This window comes from Neoarius graeffei, chromosome 2, assembly GCF_027579695.1.
Source record: "Neoarius graeffei isolate fNeoGra1 chromosome 2, fNeoGra1.pri, whole genome shotgun sequence".
NCBI classification, from domain to species: domain Eukaryota; kingdom Metazoa; phylum Chordata; class Actinopteri; order Siluriformes; family Ariidae; genus Neoarius; species Neoarius graeffei.
Window position 1 is genome coordinate 33,330,028 of NC_083570.1, and position 20,381 is coordinate 33,350,408.

The following is a 20,381-nucleotide window of genomic DNA, read 5'->3' on the forward strand; positions in this document are numbered from 1 at the left end:
TGCATGCTCCTTTTATAATCATGATGCCCTCATCTGTTACTAATTAACCTGCTTATTGTGGAATCTTCCAAAATGGTGTTACTTGAATACCCATTTCAGACTTATTTGGTCTCTGTCCCAACTTTGTGTTGCAGGCTTCAAATTCTAACTTCATTCAAATTTACAAAATACAATTAACTTGGTCAGTAAAACTATTAATCTTTTCTTTGAACTTTTATCAGTTAAATAAAGATTCACATCAATTAAATCACAGATTGTTTTTATTGCATTTTCAAAAATATCCCAACTTTTCTGGAAATAGGGTTTGTATATCAGTCACAACTTGGTTGTATTTTCCTTTTACACTTTCTTCATGAACTTTAGGAATTAAGTTAGTTTGTCTCACTTGTACATTTCCACAAAATTATGAGTGGGGCAACAATGGATTTCTCTACATTTTATTGGCTTTCCATGAGAGGTATGAATTCCAGGCCACAGCAACAATCTGCACAACAGCCAATCTGCAAACAATGACATTTTTAATGTGTGAGATTTGAGACTGCAATAATTATGTTGCTTAAAAAAAAATGCATTCAGGTTTTAAGGCAGAAACTACTTCAGGGATGTAAATTTCAAAATTATTCAACTGATCTGAAAGTGTGGGGTAAAAGATCATTTTACCTGTGGTGAAGGGGGATGAAATAAAAATTGGCAATCTGAACAGTAGGCCACAACTGATAAAAGTGGTAAAAATAAATTAAATAAAACAAAGAATATTGAAATTACTTTGAATACAATGGAACTGATTTGCATGAACAGATATGAGGTACACAATTTGAAAAAATCTGAACCAATAGCAAAAATTTCAGCAGACTTTTTTTTTTACCCTGTTGAGAGCATTTAAGTATAAATGAACAATATTAGACTGCAGAGTTAAAGGTTTACTCAAATGCTTACAACTTCAGTAAATAAAGTGAACTTCAGTTAATAAAAGTGCATCATATCCATCATACAGGTAACCTGGAAATTTAATCAAACAGTACTGAGAGTTAGTGTTCGTTACCAAGAGTTCTTCATACACAAAATATTTTAGGTTTTGTAAAGGTTTGATTGAGAGACCTTTATACTGGCAGGTCTATTATTGCCACCTCCGTTAAAGATGGGTTAAAAAGAAGGCTATGAAAAACTTGTGCTTAACTTGCTTGGCTTCACACTGAAAATATGAGAAAAATTTAACCTTTAATGGAAGTTTATTTGGAAAAAAAAAAAAAGAAAAATATGCTATTTGCATCCCTCAAAATTTGTATGCCTGAAAATGCCCAGGTGGTTATGAAAAAAATTAAAACTATTTTTTTCGCGGTCCAAATCCTGCGCTCTGATTGGCTGGCAAGCGGGTCCGTATCCTACGGTACGGACCCCAGTTACAGACCCCGGTTATGGACTTCTGGCGACTCGCTCGTTCGCAACAAACATAGCAGCATTTTTTGTCAACATTTATCTTTTTTTTAATAAGATTTATTTATAAGATTATCAAAAATCTTGTAAATTTTTGCCAGCATTTCTCAGGAAAATAGCATTAATTTTACAGCATGGATAGTGATAACAGTCTTCACAGCGAAAGCGAGTTTTACTACCCTGAGGAAAAAGAAATAAAATAAAACATTTCAGGAGAAAGCTAAAAACTGTAATTTGCTAACACCGAGCAAAAACATGGCTGAATCCTGAATGACTCCTATTTGTATAAATAGGGGACTACATAGGCAGCAAAATGTAGTTTTTTTCCTGCCATGGAAGTGCACTTGCATACCGAGAAAGCAATTTGCATTACAGCCGTGAATGAGGATTCAAAATGGCAGCTCGGCTCGGTTTTCCCTTTCGGGCGCTCTCGTTTTCGGTTAGAATTTGGTAAAGAAAAAAATAAATACATGGGTGCAAGTATAACATTTTCAAAAACCTGAAAAGTCTGACAAAGTCAGACGTGCATGGCGCAGCCATGCGGGGGTGGGGTGGGGGGTTTACAAAGGGGGGTAAGCCCCCCCCTTAGGGCTTGAAAAAAAACATTTAAATTACAAGTTAAAATAGTTGTCTCTCATGCAATCTCATGCAAACATTTATAATATTAATAGTTATATGATTTGCATATTCACATCAAATGTTTAATACATTTCATCAATTCATCTGAAATAATATTTCAAGTACAAAGCTTGATATTTCAAAACATCTAGCAACTACTAATTTAAATGTTGAAACAACCATTTTTAATATGCTTTTGCTGTGATACCTTTTTTACAATATATATACACAGCTTGAGTTAAAATAAGGGGCCACAAGTCTTGATGTCCTCAGAAACTCCTGGATTTTAGCAAATAAGATTCAGCTTTTTCCATATACAAAAATATCTATTTTATAATCCATTACTGACTACAAATGAGTTTTCAACCTAAGAACCACATTAGAAAAGCTGATAAAAAAAGCTAACAAAATTTCAAGACCTACCTTACTTTAATAATTGAAAGGTAATCAAATGTAAAAAAAAAAAAAAGAAAAAAAAGTTTATAAAAGCAGATACTTGTGATGAATAATTTCAATTCTAGAAGAAAGCACATTGCATTTGCACATCACACAATATCAGATGACAATTTAAATCGCCAATAAATGTTTTGAATTCACTTATTACTACATAGCACAAAAATCAGAAAAGTGATTAGTCTCATCGGCGTGACTTTTAAGTCCCTTCTTCCCGCTGAAGCAGTACTTGATAGTCTTTGAACAGCAGTCACAATACGCAACTCCCGGGACGTCCGGTTTTCTCAGCCATATTCCCCATTTGTCACCGTTTTTGTCACACTCGCTTAACCATTCCCATCTCCATTTATTTCTAGACATCGTTTCTAATTCTTTTGTATTGGAGCCTTCCGATAAAAACTTCATTTTGACATATTTTGATCAGCAACCAGAGGCAAAGCACTTGGATCTGTCGCAAGGGAGGGAAGTGAAATAAAAGCTGAAGTTTCATTGGACGGCAGTTAACAGTGAGCCAATCAAAAGCACCGTTCTAACTTGCACCAAAAGAAACAGCGACTCATGGGAATAGCTGTGTTGATTTGGTCGAACAACGTGCTACATGCGTGAAACACATCACACATGTATAACACCGTGAAACAACGGGCTAGTCAGGACTGCTCGTCGGTGAGCGGCGTATAAATTGAATGAGGTTTGTGGCGAAGACGAGATGAAAAGATTTGTCTCGTGCAGAGACTGTACCGCGGTAACCCAGTAATACGCTGAGAGTGAGAGAGAGAGGGCCACCCCTATATCCCCCCCCTGAAAATCTCAACGGACTTGCACGATTTGGAAAAACGACTTTTTCAGAACCGAAAAAACTGGAGCTTCCAGCAAATGCCGGAAAACTTGCACCCATGTAAATATATTATTTACCAGCTTAAGGTTGGTCCTCGGCCTTGGTCAGTACTTTCAAGACCTCGGTCACAGCATTTCACGATACGGACCTCCCAGCTGGTAAATAACATACTAGTGCATCTCAAAAAATTAGAATACCATGAAAAAGGTCCTTTTTTTTTTCATAATTTCATTCAAAAAGGTAAACTTTCATATATTCTATATTCATTACATGTAAAGTGAAATATTTAAAGCTTTTTTGTTTTAATTTTGATAATTATGGCTTATAGCTCATGAAAATCAGAAATCCAGTATCTCAAATTATTAGAATATTCCCTAAGATCAATAAAAAAAAGGATTTACAATACAGAAAATGTCCAACTTCTGAAAAGTATATTCATTTATACACAATACTTGGTTGGGGCTCCTTTACCATGAATTACTGTATCAATACGGTGTGGCATGGAGGTGATCAATCTGTGGCACTGCTGAGGTGTTATTGAAGCCCAGGTTGCTTTGATAGTGGCCTTCAGCGTATCTGTATTTTTGGGTCGGGTGTTTCTCATCATCTTGACAATACCCCATAGATTCTGTATGGGGTTCAGGTCAGGCAAGTTGGCTGGCCAATCAAACACAGTAATATCATGGTCAGTAAACCATTTGGTAGTAGTTTTGGCACTGTGGGTAGGTGCTAAGTCCTGCTGGAAAAGGAAATCAGCATCTCCAAAAAGCTCGTCAGCAGATGGAAGCATGAAGTGCTCTAAAATCTCCTGGTAGATGGCTGTGTTGACTTTGGACTTGATAAAATACAGTGGACCAACACCAGCAGATGACATGGCACCCCAAATCACCACAGACTGTGGAAACTTCACACTGGGCTTCAAACACGTTGGATTCTGTGCCTCTCCACTCTTCCTCTAGACTCTAGAACCGTGATTTCCAAATTAAATGCAAAATGTACTTTCATCTGAAAAGAGGACTTTGGACCACTGAGCAACAGTCCATTTCTTTCTCTCCTTAGCCCAGATAAGACACTTCTGACATTATCTCTGGCTCAGGAGTAGCTTGATATTAGGAATGCGAAAGTTGTATCCCCTTTCTTGAAGATGTCTGTTCGTGATGGGTCTTGATACACTGACACCAGCTTCAGTCCACTCCTTGTGAAGCTCTCCCAAGTTCTTGAATCAACTTTTCTTGACAATCCTCTCAAGACTGCAGCCATCCCTGTTGCTTGTGCACTTTTTCCAGCCACCCTTTTCAGCAATGACCTTTTGTGGCTTACCCTCCTTGTGGAGGGCATCAGTGATCATCTTCTGGACAACAGTCAAGTCAGCAGTCTTCCCCATGATTGTGATTGTGTGTACTGAACTAGACCGAGAGATACACTGTGTTCATACTGTTTTACTCAAACTCAAAATGAAATATTCTAATATTTTGAGATTTTTTTTTTATGTTTTGTACTGTATGCCATACTGATTAAAATTAAAATAGAAAAATGCTTGAAACATTTTAGTTTATGTGTAATGAGTCTATAATATATAACTTTCACTTTCTTAAATAACTGATAGAAAACATTGAACTTTTTCACAATATTCTAATTTTTTGAGATGCACTAGTACATTTATTTAAAAAAAAAAAAAGAATGGTGTGTGTGTGGGGGGTTTCTTCCATATTCTCAGTGTGGCCACAAAGATGTTTTGTGGCAGTCTGGGAAAACCCACTGAATGTCTGTGGCTGAAGTCCAATGAAAAATTTTGGTTGCGTCCAAATTTTTTGTTTTTCTACCAATATTATACCTTAACATCTGTTGAAAGAAAATATACTTCAATCGAATTAAAAAAAAAAAAAAATTTAGGTTACATTCACACTGACAAATGTGGTTGATCTGCCTATGCCTGAGGGCGCTTTTCTCATGAAATGAATGGCACGCAGTCCCATAGTGAACTCATAGCTGGACTTAAGCCTAAAATCACATTCAATTGTAATTACATAGTGGCTGTCAAAATGAAAGTGCTGGACCTGTCTCATCACATCAAAACAGGGAAGACCCCTTACTCTCACACACACACACTGTACAGGCGATAGTGCACAGAGTTTTAAAAATTGTAATGACCCAATAAAAAAAAAAAAAAAAAAAAACAAGACATTAATAACGAACTTTAGCCAACAGAACAGAACTCACTAAATTAAAATCAGCCTTTCCCCATAAACAGCTAAAACTGGACAGAGATCTGTCAAGTGAAGAGCAACGGTGAGGCTCATGTTTAAATGCTGACAGAATTTCACCTCAGGTGATGAGACGGAAACTGATGTGGATGATGCTGAAAATTAGACTGATAATCAGCATTTAACACTAAACTACACTCACAGAGCATTTTATTAGGAACACTGTACTAAAACAGGGTAGGGCCTCCTTTTGCTCTCAAAACAGCCTCAAATCTTTGTGGCATGGATTCCACAAGATGTTGGAAACATTCCCTTGAGACTCTGGTCCATGTTGAAATGATTAATGAAACATGCAATTCCTGCAGATTTTTTTTTCAGGTGGACAATCATGCTACACATCTTCCTTTACATCATATCCCAAAGGAGTTCTAATGGATTCAGGTCTGGTGACTGGGAAGGCCACTGAAGAACACTGAACTCACGGTCATGATCATGAAACCAGTTTGAGATGACTTTCGCTTTGTGACATGGTGCATTGTTATTGCTGGAAGTGGCCCGTTAGAAGATGGGAAATTGTGGCCATGAAGGCATGCACATGGTCAGCAACACCACTCAAATAAGCTGTGGCATTCAAGCAATGATTAATTGCTATTAACAGTCCCAAAGTGTAATAAGAAAACCTTCCAACACCATTATACCACCTCCACCAGCCTGGACTGTTGACACAAGGCAGGTTGGGTACATGGATTCATGCTCTTGGTGCCAAATTCTGACCCTGTGTGCCTCTATTCTGATTTCTGATCCTCAACAGAAATCAAGATTCAGCAGCCAATGCTATATTTTTCCAGTTTTCAACTATCTACTTTTGGGGAGCCTCTGCCCACTGCAGCCTCAGCTTTCTGCCCTTGGCTGTCAGAAGTGGAACACAACATGATCATCTGCTGTTGTAGCCTGTCTGCCTCAAGGTTTTATATGTTGTGCATTCTGAGATGCTTATCTGCTCACCACAATTGTACAGAGTTACTGTAGCTTCGCTCTTTCACGTTTCATTCACATACTCACGTCCTCCATTTTTCTCTGTTGCTTCAAATTTGTATCCCACAATGCCTTGTGTGAACGGGGAAAGCCTACCACGTGATGAATGACATAGTATCTTGAAGTGGGTCATGTTGAAGCAGGAAAAAATCATGGAGAATTTAGGGCCACGTGGCCCTAAATTCAATAATTGTTCTGTTTAAAAAAAAAAAAAAAGCCTAATACAATTGGACGTCTGTGATTTGACTTCAGTAGCTTTCAGTTCACTAAACAAAAATAACTGGGTGCAAGGAAAAATTCTTCTTACGACCTACACTTGAAAAATCTGAAAGGCAGTCTACCTTTAAATGTGGTTTTCTCCATTTTCACTTTTTTGAGTAACCAGACGTCAAATGCTAGAGCTGATAAAATTCTTAGACATTTAAAAAAGGCAAATGTCAGTGCAGGAAATCCTGTAAATTTCAGGTCACATGTATTCTAGAAAATATCAAAATCTGCCCATGTTTTGCCAGGCTGTCACTTTATTTATTTTATAATTTTTTTTCATTTTTACTAAGGGCCAATAAAACTGGAGATAATGTAACAAAAATCTATATACATTACAAATAATTTTACAAAACAATTTACTTACATAGTAATTGGTGATCAAGGCATCCATATAGTCCTAATGAGTGCAAAACAAAGTGTTATTGCTTAATACATGTATTGGAATAACTGCAGATAATAATCTTTATGTTATAAATCTAAACCAAGTTTCTCCAAGTGTTCCATAACCATGAAGAAAATTTAACAACCAGTGCCTCCTCAAAACTACCTGCTTTAGAACAGGGTTTTTTCACTTAAAATGTGAATTTTTCAAAAGGCCAACCAAGAAAGACTGGCTGTATGAATTACATTTGTATTATTTTTTTGACGAGTGCAGAAAAAAAATAAAAAAGTGTGGTAAAGAAGCATCAGGTGAAAGACAGCATTATGTTTTATTCCTGAGTGAAACAGCAATTTGGAGTCCCACAAGAGTTAACGTGAAAGCGGACTATAGCAATATGTATCATTTGTCTATAAATTCATAATTAAGCAAATTACTTTACATAATCCCTTCCTATAATGTAAATATCTGTGACAACGATAAGCCACTCCTCACTCTCAGCAAAGAGCTTCTACTGCAAAAGCACATGTGCCAAACTTTTCAGCAAGGCATCTCCTAATCAATCTATAATGATTTTCTCCATCATCTGTCGGTACCTTGTGAGCACTGAAATCAGTAATTATGCCGTCAATTATAATGATGTGATTTACAATAAGTGTGATGAGCGCTTAATAATCATTACCCACGATGACACTTTTCTACCACCATCATGCACGAGAAAAACATTCTCTGCATAGAAACGTGTACGCAACTGTGTACACACAGTTGATAAATGATAGCATAAAATAATTTATGCAGCATAAACCAGCATAAAAACACCTAAATATACCACATAGAGCATGCACCATCCCTAGTTTCAGAATACGCAGAAGTACTGATTAAATGGCTATTTTGTACTGACTGCAAAGTGGGGAAACTTGGGATATTTCAAAATTATTAAAGCCCTTAAGTTTGATTAAAAATCTAAACTTAAATCTAAACAAAAATACTTTTCAAAAATATAAAACATACATTTATATAATCTTAGGGACTCTAATATATGGAAATAGTATAGACCAACTGAATAAGTTGGACACTAACCCTCTTGAGCTTAGCTACATTCTCTTCCACAGTGAGCCCATTGAGGGTTCCGTAGATTCCTAGAAAAGCTCCAAGAAAGCAAGGAGCAAAACACACCTGTAAAAGTGAGAAGCATAGGTCCATAAATATTTGGACAATGACAAACTTGATATTTAAGCAAAATTCGTCCACTACTTTGAAGTACATTGAGAACAGACAAACAAACAGAGGTAAAAACAACCTCCAACAAAGTTGGAGGAAGTAATAAGCAGATAAAAAGGTTTAAAAGTTGAGTTCATGTCTTGCATGGAACTGGTTCTTTTGTATTTATTGATGCGACTGCTGGCAAAACCAGCAGGATGAATTCTGAAGTATACAGGGCTATATTATCTGCCCAGATTCAGCCAAATACTTCACTCACTGGACTGCGCTTCACTTTGTAGATGAACAGGATCATCATCATCATCATGAGGAGTATATTTAAAATAAAAAAAAACAAACAAAAAAAACCACCCACAAACCACCACAACAGCAAGTGGTGATGTACACACTGACATGCAGGCGTGTGTGAGAGTGAGAGAGAGAGACACACCTCTGAAATAACTTGAAACTGATAAAACCTATTGCCATCCATCATGGTTTATTCCATGTTTAACACAAATCAGACTTCACTTTTGACGGAGTCAACTGAATATTTTACATAACCGATCAAATGAAAATAAATAAACCGATCAAATAAATAAATGGTGCTCTTAATATTTTGTTGCAAAACCTCTAACAGCAATCACTGGTAATAAGTGATTTCTGTAGCTCTCAGTGACACTTCTGCATCTACCAACAGGTAGTTTGGCCCACTCTTCCTGAGCAAAGTGCTCTAGCTGTCTCAGGTTTGAAGGGTGCCTTCTCCACACTGCATGTTTCAGCTCTTTCCAGAGATGTTTGATAGGATTCAGATCAGGGCTCATAGAAGACCACTTCAGAATAGTCCAATGTTTTGTTCACCATTCTTGTGTGCTTTTAGCTATGCATTTTGGGTCTTTATCCTGTTGGAGGACCCATGACCTGACTGAGACAGAGCTTTCTGACAACGGGTAGTACATTTTGCTCTAGAATGACTTGATAGTCTTGAGATTTCACTGTGCCCCACACAGATTCAAGGCATCCCATGACAGATGCAGCAAAGCAGCCTCAAATCATAACCAAGGCTCCATGTTGTACAGTAGGTATGATGTTCTCTTCTTTGAAAGCTTCATTTTTTTCCTTCTGTGGACATAGAGCTGATGTGATTGCTTAACTGAGTTTTGTCTCATCTGTCCAAAGGACATGCTCCCAGAAGTATTGTGGCTTGTCAATAGGCATTTTAGTAAATTCCAGTCTGCCTTCTTTCTTTCAACAATGGAGTCCTCCTGGGTCTTCTTCCATTGAGCCCACTATCACTCAAAAAGTGACCGATGGTACAGACAGACATTGCTGTACCTTGACCTTGGAGTTCAACTTTTATCTCTTTGGAAGTTGTCCTTGGTTCTTTGTCTACCATTGGCACTAACCTTTTGTTAAATCTGTGATCATGTCCAGGAAGGTTGGCTACAGTCCCATGGAACATAAACTTCTTAATAATATTTGCAACTGTAGTCACAGGAACATCAAGCTGCTTGGAGATGGTCTTATAGCCTTTGCCTGGTCTATAATTTTCTCTCTGATCTCAAACAACTCTCTCCTTTGCTTTCTCTGGTCCATGTTCAATGTGGCATACACGACGATACCAAACAGCAGAGTGATGACTTTTCTCCATTTAAACAGACTGAATTGCTGATTACAAAATTGGAGACACCTGTGATACCAATTAAGGTTAAAAATTATCACTATAATCCAATTATTTATCATCCTTTCTAGGGGTACCAACAAATCTTTCCAGTCTATTTTAGAATATATTTGTAAAATAAACAAGAAATCATTTCTTTTCGCTTTACTCCATGACATACCAAAGGCATGCAAGTATACAGGAGAAAATTGCTTTTAATTTCATTGCTTTTCAGGAGGAATAAAGCATTGTTTCAATGAGCTGTTAGGGTACCAACAAATTTGTTCACATCTGGATATGGGTTACAGACTTGATGCAGTCATTGGGTTATCAACAAAATATTTAAAATGATAATTACGATTGTTAGTTTTCCCAATTACTTTTAGTACTTTTTTTTTTTTTTTGGGGGGGGGGGGGGGGGGGGGGGGCACATAAAAAGCACTGTATCCTGAAAGTTTACACATTGAGATCAGATTCATTATTAAGTTTAAATGCCAATATACTATGGTAGACAGCTAAATCAACAAAAACGGCAGTAATTTCCATATTTTATATATATATATATATATATATATATATATGACCGAGCTGACAATATAGATGTTATTTATAGACAGAGTTTGACTACTATGCCATCAAATGAACTACCCTCCATGTCCAAATGTCTGTGGATACTTTACCATCATATGTGGATTTTTACCATCCCATTTGATTGATTGATTGATTTATTCGGTATAAACATGTAAAATAACAATCATACCAGGATAACACAAAGCGCACAGCGCTTGTTTCCATTGTGGTCCTTGGGTCAAGTGACTAGCATGTGACAATTTGGGATTGTCTTTGAATTTCATGATTAGAAGACATCTTTTTATATGCTCTGAAAACTCTGAAAATTGATCCCACAGCTACCCATGGCCAGGAGACAAGTGACTGAAACTGGCCATGCTCTGTGAGTGAAAGGGATGGTGAAAGGCATACTTTATCTAGTGCCAGCAGTGCAGCAAAACAAGAATGGAAGACAACAGGAGTGATTATAATCAGTAGACTAATGCAGAACCCATTTATTGGATACTGAGCTAAAATCAATTCAAATAAACCTGCCAAAACGTATAGTTACAAATATGAACCATAAACACCAACATGTCGGACCTCAGCAAAATGTATAACTGTGCAAAGTAGCTTGTAATATGAACGTAGACACAGTGGGCTCAATGCTATTGGGCTGTGAAAAAAAACCTTAAATGTGTACAATTCACAACATTTCATTTTTGGAACTTTATTTGCATCCTGATTAGGGTGAATATGCCTTTAGATATAGTATAATGGAGCTGAACACACTGTCCTACCTGATCAAGTAGCATTTTCTTCAGTGCAGTACTTTTACCTGCCCCAATGACAAGTCTGTCTAGTACTCTGTACCATCCACCAATAACTGGTCCCTGTAGTCAACAAAAACAAAACACACCCCTCTTCTGGGTTATAAAATACAAATCATCAAAAGTATTACAGATTTTAACCCCCCCCCCCCCCCCCCCACTTCACATTTTGTAGATAGGCAGGTTCCCCCCCCCTTTTTTTTTAAAACAGGTGGCTAAATTACTATGTAACCCCTAGGCCCTAGGTTTGTGACACACGTGTATATATTATACACACACACACACGGTTCTAACTAGGGCTTTTCAGCATATCAGGCCAATATGCAACATTTTCTTACAGCTACGCCCACAATATTGCTGACATGCCTGTAAAAGTTGCCGCTACACTAATTCTTCATGTGTAAATGATGTCACACTTGACGTCCGCCATGTTGGATGATAAACAACAACCAGGAACCAGAGCTTCATGTATGAGCTGCTGCAATGCTTCGTAATTTTCTTTTGATTTCTTTGGCTTTGAAGAAAGACAATGCCTCCTTTGTGTGGGGTATATAATTGCAGCAATAATGCTACTTGTGACAAAAAGAAACAGTTCTTCAGAATTCCCAAAATAATTAAAAACGATGACAAAACAGATAAAAACTGTCCAGAAAAACACTGTGTGCTGTGGTTCAAAAACATACATCGTAAGGACTTAATTGAGGAAAAAACTAATTACATCCACGTGTGTGGTGACCACTTTATATCTGTGTAGAACCAGAGCAGGTGGGTGGAGCACAGAAGCATGGCAGGCCAGAACTGAGTTCTCAGAAACTTATTTTTTGCTGTATATGTGGCTTTTCAGCTCATCCACTCTCTCACACGCGCGCACACATGCATTCTGGTCGGGAGAGAGCTCCCTTCCTCTGCTCTCTCTCTCTCTCTCCTTTTATATGGCATGGTCACTAGGGAAGACACACAAACACGTTAATTCACGTCAGGTGCAGTGATTCTGCCACTTATCTTCCCTGATTCTGCCCTCCATTTCACAGACCGACGCTTGACCACGCCCCTGCTGCCACATGCGCCCACCGCCCGACTCAGGCCGGGGAGCTGTCCGGCCTGCAGCTGACTCCTCCCCCCAACGGGAGAGGAAATCTGCCTCAACCATCTGCGCCCCCGGCCTGTGGACCACCTCGAACTTAAATGGCTGGAGTGCCAGATACCAACGGGTGATCCACGCGTTGGCATCCTTCATGCGGTGGAGCCACTGCAGGGGTGCGTGGTCCGAACAGAGGGTGAAAGGGCACCCCAGCAGGTAGTAGCGGAGGGCGAGGATGGTCCACTTGATAGTGAGACATTCCTTTTCTATGGTGCTGTACCAGCCCTCATGCACCAACAGCTTCCGGCTGATGTACAGCACTGGACGGTCCTCCCCCTCCACCTCCTGGGATAGAGCCCCCAGCCCTCTGTCCGACGCGTCCGTCTGCAAAACAAAGGGAAGAGAAAAGTCAGGGGAGTGTAACAGTGGCCCCCCACACAGTGCAGCCTTTACCTCAGAGAAAGCCCGCTGGCATTGCTCCGTCCACTGGACTGGATCTGGTGCCCCCTTATTAGTAAGATCAGTCAGCGGGCTAGTGACATCCGAATAATTAGTTATAAACCTACGATAGTAGCCAGCCAGCCCCAGGAACTGCCTCACCCCCTTTTTGGTCTTGGGCCTCGGGCAGGCCGCAATCGCTGCTGTCTTATTGATTTGGGGACGCACCTGCCCATTGCCCAAGTGGAAGCCCAGATACCGTACTTCCACCCGCCCAATCGCACACTTCTTCGGGTTGGCTGTGAGACCTGCTCGCCTCAGCGACCTAAGGATGGCCCTTAGGTGTTCTAGGTGTCGTGGCAAGTCATTAATATAAAGAATGATGTCGTCCAGGTATGCGGCCGCGTAGGTGGCGTGGGGGCGGAGGACCCTATCCATAAGCCGCTGGAACATAGCGGGCGCCCCAAACAGCCCAAAAGGAAGTGTGACGAACTGGTGTAAGCCAAACAGTGTGGAAAAGGCCGTTTTCTCTCGGGATAATGGAGTCAAGGGGATCTGCTAATATCCCTTTGTCAAATCCAGTGTCGAATAAAAACGAGCCATGCCTAGTCGATCAAGCAACTCATCAATAGGAGGCATTGGGTACGCATCGAATTTAGACACCGTGTTGACTCTTCTATAGTCTATACAGAACCGGACCGACCCGTCGGCCTTGGGAACCAAGACCACCGGGCTGCTCCAGTCACTGCGGGACTCCTCGACGATGCCCATTTCGAGCATGGCCTCGAGTTCTTCCCGAACCACCTTTTTTTGTGTTCGGGCAATCTGTAAGGGTAGCTGTGCAGTACCACCCCCGGGGGCGTCTCAATGTGGTGTTCTATGAGGTGGGTGCGGCTGGGCAGGGGCGAGAATACGGCAGAAAATTCTGTCTGCAACTGGGTGACATCCATGAGTTGGGTCGGGGAGAGGTGGTCTCCACAGGGGACCGGAGCGGTGGGCGATGTCAATTTTCCTTTTTGAACCTCTGGCCCCAGCTCCGCCTTCTCTGGAACCACCAACACCAATGCCACAGGGACCTCCTCGTTCCAAAGTTTTAACAGATTGAGGTGGTAAATCTGTAACGCCCCACCCCTGTCCGTTCGCCGCACCTCATAGGCGACGTCCCTGACTCGCCGTGTGACCTCAAAGGGTCCTTGCCACCTGGCGATCAATTTGGAGCTCGATGTGGGCAACACCACGAGTACTTTATCTCCCAGTGTGAATTCCCTAAGGTGCGTGCCTGTCGTACAGACGGACTTGACGTTCTTGGGCCTGCCTCAAATTCTCCTGGGTTAGGCGCGCGAGTGTGTGGCGTTTGGCGTGTAGGTCGATAACGTATTGAATTACGTTTTTACTTGAAGTTCCCTCCTCCCAATTTTCCCGCAGCACATCTAGAATACCACGCGACTTATGCCCGTATAATAATTCGAACGGGGAGAACCCCGTGGAGGCTTGTGGGACCTCTCGTACTGCGAATAACAGGGGCTCGAGCCATTTATCCCAGTTGTGTGCATCCTCGCTTACAAATTTCCAAATTATGTTCTTGAGGGTGCGATTGAACCGTTCAACTAAGCCATCTGTTTGTGGGGTGATAAATGCTGGTGCGGATAGGCTTAATTCCCAGTAACCCATACAGTTTGCGCAGTGTGCGTGACAAACGTAGTGTCTCAATCAGTCAGAATCTCTTTGGGGATTCCGACTTGGGAGATGACGTGGAAGAGTGCTTCTGCAATACTACGTGCTGAGATATTGCGAAGATGCACTGTTTCCGGATATCGCGTTGCATAGTCCACCAGAACTAAAACAAAGCGATATCTTCGTGTTGACCGATCTAATGGCCCAACGAGATCCATCCCAATTCTTTCGAACAGGATCTTGATTAATGGCAGAGGACGCAAAGGCGCTTTTGGAATGGCCGCGGGATTTACTAACTGGCATTCGTGGCATGCCATACACCACCTACGGACATCGCCACGAATCCCTGGCCAATAGAACCGGGCCATTATTCGGGCTAGTGTCTTATCCTGCCCCAAATTTCCGGCCATGGGATTAAAATGAGCCACCTGGAATATAAATTCCTGGCGACTCTTTGTGATTATAAATTGTGTTATCGGTTCCTTAGTCTGAGTGTCCTGCATCACTCGGTATAACCTATACTTAATAATGGAGAAATAAGGGAAGGAAAGGGTGACGTTTGGCTGGAGAGTTTGACCATCGAATACTCTCACTTGGTCAAACGCATGCCGCAGAGTCTCGTCTCGCAACTGCTCTAACGGGAAATCCACGAGGGATTCCCCGAGAGAGGGAGGAGGAACATGCTGCTCCTCACTCTGACGCGGTGATGACAGACAGCTCTGTGACAGCTGCTCCTGCCAATGCCACACCGGGACCTCTCCCCGCTAAATTATGGCAGGCCCCACTCTTCACTAAATGTGACATTAATTCCTGAAATCCCAGCCAATCAGTCCCCAAAATTATCGAGTGGGTAAGGCGAGGATTAACCGCTGCCATTACTCTAAATTTCTCCCCTCGAAATAGAATGTGGACCGACACTAAAGGGTAGTTGTGAACATCCCCGTGCACACACAACACCTTCACCAATTGTGCTCTCCCCAATGCCTCGTCTTGCACCAGGCTTTGGTGTATTGAGGTCTGATTACAGCCGGAGTCCACCAAAGCCTGATCAGTATCCCCTTGGATACTCACCGATACGCGATACGCTCCGGCCCGATAGAGGGTGGTCCCTGGCACGTCGGGGATCCGGACCACTGCGCCCACCTCCATCGCCGAGCACTGATGCTGGAGGTGCCCCGGCTCTCCGCAGTGCCAGCATACCGGCCCAGGCTCTCCCTCTGCACGGGTGTTTCAGAGCTCACTCACCTGGGGGGGCACAGACACGGAAGTAGGAAATGGTAGGGCACCGTGGGTGCAGCGGGCTGGTGCCGTCCCCCGCAGTGGGGGAATGGGGTGAGGATGAGAAACAGAAAGGGGGGGGGGGGGAGAGAGAGAGGGGGGGAGAGAGAGAGAAGAGGAGACACGCTGTCCTGCCGTCGGAACAGCCGACATATGGTCCTCCGCCAGCTCGATGGCCTGATCCAGCGACGCCGGGCGATGGCACTGGACCCACTCCGCTGTTCCTTCCGGAAGTCGGACGATGAATTGTTCCAGCGCCACCAGGTCGATGATTCCCTTGGCGTAGCGGTTGTCGGCCCTCAGCCAATGCCGGCAGGCGTCCCGGAGTTGCTGGCCAAACGCGAACGGCCGGGAGACCTCCTCCAGGCACAGCGCACGGAAGCGCTGCCATTGCTGCTCCGCTGTGCCCCACACGTTGGAGGACGGCCCTGCGGAGGTCAGCGTAGACCAGCCGGCTGTCAGCGGGGAGCTGTAGCATGGCCAGCTGTGCCTCGCCTGTTAGCAGGGGGAGGAGGCGTGCCACTGATTCTGCCACTTACCTTCCCTGACTCTGCCCTCCATTAACAGACCGACGCTTGACCACGCCCCCGCTGCCACAATCTGGTAAGAGCTCATTGCTAATTAAAGCTATGTTTTCTGTTGATTAAGCTGAACTTTAGAGCTTTAGCACGAACACTCTGCTTCTCACCTTTTAGGAGCACCGGCAAACCTACGCGATAAAAGAAATCCAGATTGGGCACCAACATTTAAATTAGGACACGATAAGTTAAGTTTTTGTCTTGATCTCACAGCATCAAGAAGCAACAGGATAAATGAAAAATCTGCCAAGAAAGCCAGATTAGAACCCAATGCAAACTTGAGCGAGTTTGGATACACAAGGACAACAATGTGGGTCAACTTTGCCAGGTGAGATATTAGCGATGACATTCCAGTAACTTCGTTTTACTTATGCACTTTTTGCTTTAGACATACCAGAGTCAAATGAAATTGTACCTGAAACCCTCCCAGCAGAGATGCACATTGAAAGTGATTGCCAGACAAAGTCACGGGGTTACAAATATCTCAAACGGAGCAGTACAAAAGAGATACGACTTGTGAATTGGTTAAGCAAAGAATTAAGAAAAAATATCGGAAGCTGATCTAACTTGATAAGATCGCCAAAGTATGCTGTGCCTTGTGTAATTCATCTCCATCGATTGCTCCTTTTGATTAGAGTGATTTTACTTTGTCTATGAAAAGACAGAATTAGCCCAATAGTATTACTTGCTTAGTGATGTTTTTATTGCATGCTTTTCGATTGTTTGTACTCTATTTTGTCAAAGATCTTTATTGTCTGAAATGTAAAGGTTTGTTGGGTTAATATAAAAATAAGAACAATTAGAATATCAAAAAATATGTTAAAATATACTACTTATGTACATGTCATTGCATTCTGGATTTATACATCACCCAACATGGCAGCAGGTGCATACGTCACACTGTTTTTGTCATGCGCTTGCACACGAAGAAAAGACTTGTCAGTCTTGAAAATGTGTTCTTTTAATTTTCTCTGATCCCCACACGGCAGTGACGGCGTGCTACCATTTGAACGTTCTACACTCCCCGTCCACGTAAGCACCCAGTGCATAGCTGCCTGAGTAGAGATAGTCACTGATCATGCTAGTCTGGTTTACCACCTTCCTTATGCTGCGTTTGCAGTAAAGTGCCAACCGTGTTAAGAGACGCTTACCACGCCACGGACGTAATGCGTGCTGGTCCATGGCAAATTTTTTTGACGATGCAACACAGTGCATTGAAACCCTCTGAGTAATGGTCAGTAGGGGAAGGCCGACCTAGCCTAAGGCCTACCGATGCTGGGCCCAGAGTAATTAAAGATCTCATCATCTGCATCTGGATGTGATCACCATGGATAAATTTGTTGTCAAGCAAGGCAAGTGTCACAGGGCTACTGTGAACACTGTAGATTCAGTGCCACCTAACCAACTGGTTGTTTTATTCTTATTCCATGCGTCACCAATATAGTTGAATATTAATTAAGTCTTCATTCAAAAACAAAATCACAGCAACTTTTGGCCAAAAAAAAAAAAATCTCATTAATATTACTAAAAAAAAAAAGTGTCATTTTCAGGAAGGCCTGCAAGTGCCAGGAAATGCACTAGAATGCATCTCTGAGCACGTAGAACCTACGAGCTTTGGGGGTCGAAGGCAGCCACTATGCTGATATTTTGGCCTAGTTAGAACCCTGAGATATCTATCTATACACATATACACACACATACATTATACACACACACACACACACACACACTGGTGCCTGAAAATTTGTGAACCCTTTAGAATTTTCTATATTTCTGCAAAAATAAACATCTGGTTTTCACACAAGTCCTAAAAGTAGATAGAAAGGACCCAGTTAAACAAATGAGACAAAAATATTATACTTGGTCATTTATTTATTGAGGAAAATAAATGGTGTAGTGGTTAGCACTGTTGCTTCACAGCAAGAAGGTCCTGGGTTCAAGCTCAGTGGCTAGCGAGGGCCGTTCTGTGTGGAGCTTGCATGTTCTCACCGTGTCTGCGTGGGCTTCCCCCGGATGCTCCGGTTTCCCCCACAGTCCAAAGACATGCAGGTTAGGTTAATTGGTGGCTCTAAATTGACCGTAGGTGTGAATGAGCGTGTGAATGGTTGTTTGTCTCTGTGTCAGCCCTGCGATAATCTGGCGACTTGTCCAGGGTGTACCCCGCCTCTCGCCCATAGTCAGCTGGGATAGACTCCAGCTTGCCTGTGACCCTATAGAACAGGATAAGTGGCTATAGATAATGGATGGATGGATCCAATATGACATCTGTGAGTGGCAAAATAAGTATGTGAATCTCTAGGATTAGCAGTTAATTTGAAGGTGAAATTAGAGTCAGGTGTTTGTCATCCCATTGATTGAAATCAGGTGTGAGTGGGCACCCGGTTTTATTTTAAGAACAGGGATCTATCCAAGTCTGACCTTCACAACACGTTTGTGGAAGTGTATCATGGCACGAACAAAGGAGATTTCTGAAGACCTCAGAAAAAGCGTTGTTGATGCTCATCAGGCTGAAAAAGGTTACAAAACCATCTCTAAAGAATTTGGACTCCACCAATCCACAGTCAGACAGATTGTGTACAAATGGAGGAAATTCAAGACCATTATTACCCTCTCCAGGAGTGGTCAACCAACAAAGATTTCTTCAAGAGCAAGGCGTGTAATAGTCATCGAGGTCACAAAGGACCCCAGGGTAACTTCTAAGCAACTGAAGGTTTCTCTCACATGGCTAATGTTAATGTTCATGAGTCCACCATCAGGAGAACACTGAACAACAAATGGTGTGCATGGCAGGGTTGCAAGAAGAAAGCCACTGCTCTCCAAAAAGAACATTGCTGCTCGTCTGCGGTTTGCTAAAGATCACGTGGACAAGCCAGAAGGCGACTGGAAAAATGTTTTGTGGACGGATGAGACCAAAATAGAACTTTTTGGTTTAAATGAGAAGCATTATGTTTGGAGAAAGGAAAACACTGCGTTCCAGCACAAGAACCTTATCACATCTGTGAAACATGGTGGTGATAGTATCCTGGTTTGGGCCTGCTTTGCTGCATCTGGGCCAGGACGGCTTGCAATCATTGATGGAACAATGAATTCTGAATTATACCAGCGAATTTTAAAGGAAAATGTCAGGACATCTGTCCATGAACTGAATCTCAAGAGAAGGTGGGTCATGCAGCGAGACAATGAGCACACAAGTCATTCTACCAAAGAATGCTTAAAGAAGAATAAATTTCATGTTTTGGAATGGCCAAGTCAAAGTCCTGATCTTAATCCAATTGAAATGTTGTGGAAGGACCTGAAGCAAGCAGTTCATGTGAGAAAACCCACCAACATCCCAGAGTTGAAGCTGCTCTGTATGGAGGAATGGGCTAAAATTCCTCCAAGCCGGTATGCAGGGCTGCTCAACAGTTACCAGAAATGTTTAGCTGGCTTCTCTTTATCTACTTTTAGGACTTATGTGAAAATCTGATGTTTTTGGTCATATTTAGGCAGAAATATAGAAAATTCTAAAGGGTTCACAAACTTTCAAGCACCACTGTATATATAAAATTATACACAATCTGAATGTGGATTGATAGCAGCTTGGATTCCATCTTTTCTAGCCAAATGAGCATCAACAACTCTGAGGTCATCGGAGATCATCTTTGCTTGTTTAATGCACTTCCACAAACGTGTTGTGAAAATCAGACTTTGATAGATCCCTATTCTTTAAATAAAACAGGATGTCCACTTTCACCTGATTGTCACCTCACTCACTGAAACACACCTGATTCTAATTTTACCTTCAAATTAATTGCTTATCCTAGAGAGTCTCATATTTTTACTACCCACAGATGCATTATATTGGATCATTTTCCTCAATAAATAAAAT

The 20,381-nt window shown here is 41.7% G+C and overlaps 1 protein-coding gene across 1 annotated transcript in view; it reads right to left on the reverse strand.

Moving 5' to 3' along the window:
• Positions 1 to 421: 421 nt before the first annotated feature.
• The window catches only part of mpv17 (mitochondrial inner membrane protein MPV17), a 46,483-nt gene continuing 26,523 nt past the window's right edge, over positions 422 to 20,381 (reverse strand). Inside the window, exons 4-8 of the mRNA XM_060907451.1 lie at positions 11,435 to 11,527; positions 8,306 to 8,401; positions 7,211 to 7,243; positions 661 to 713; positions 422 to 500 (exon numbers count right to left, since the gene is read on the reverse strand). Coding sequence (XP_060763434.1) covers positions 431 to 500; positions 661 to 713; positions 7,211 to 7,243; positions 8,306 to 8,401; positions 11,435 to 11,527 — 345 coding nt within the window. The 3' untranslated portion in view covers positions 422 to 430. The remainder of the gene's footprint in view (positions 501 to 660; positions 714 to 7,210; positions 7,244 to 8,305; positions 8,402 to 11,434; positions 11,528 to 20,381) is intronic.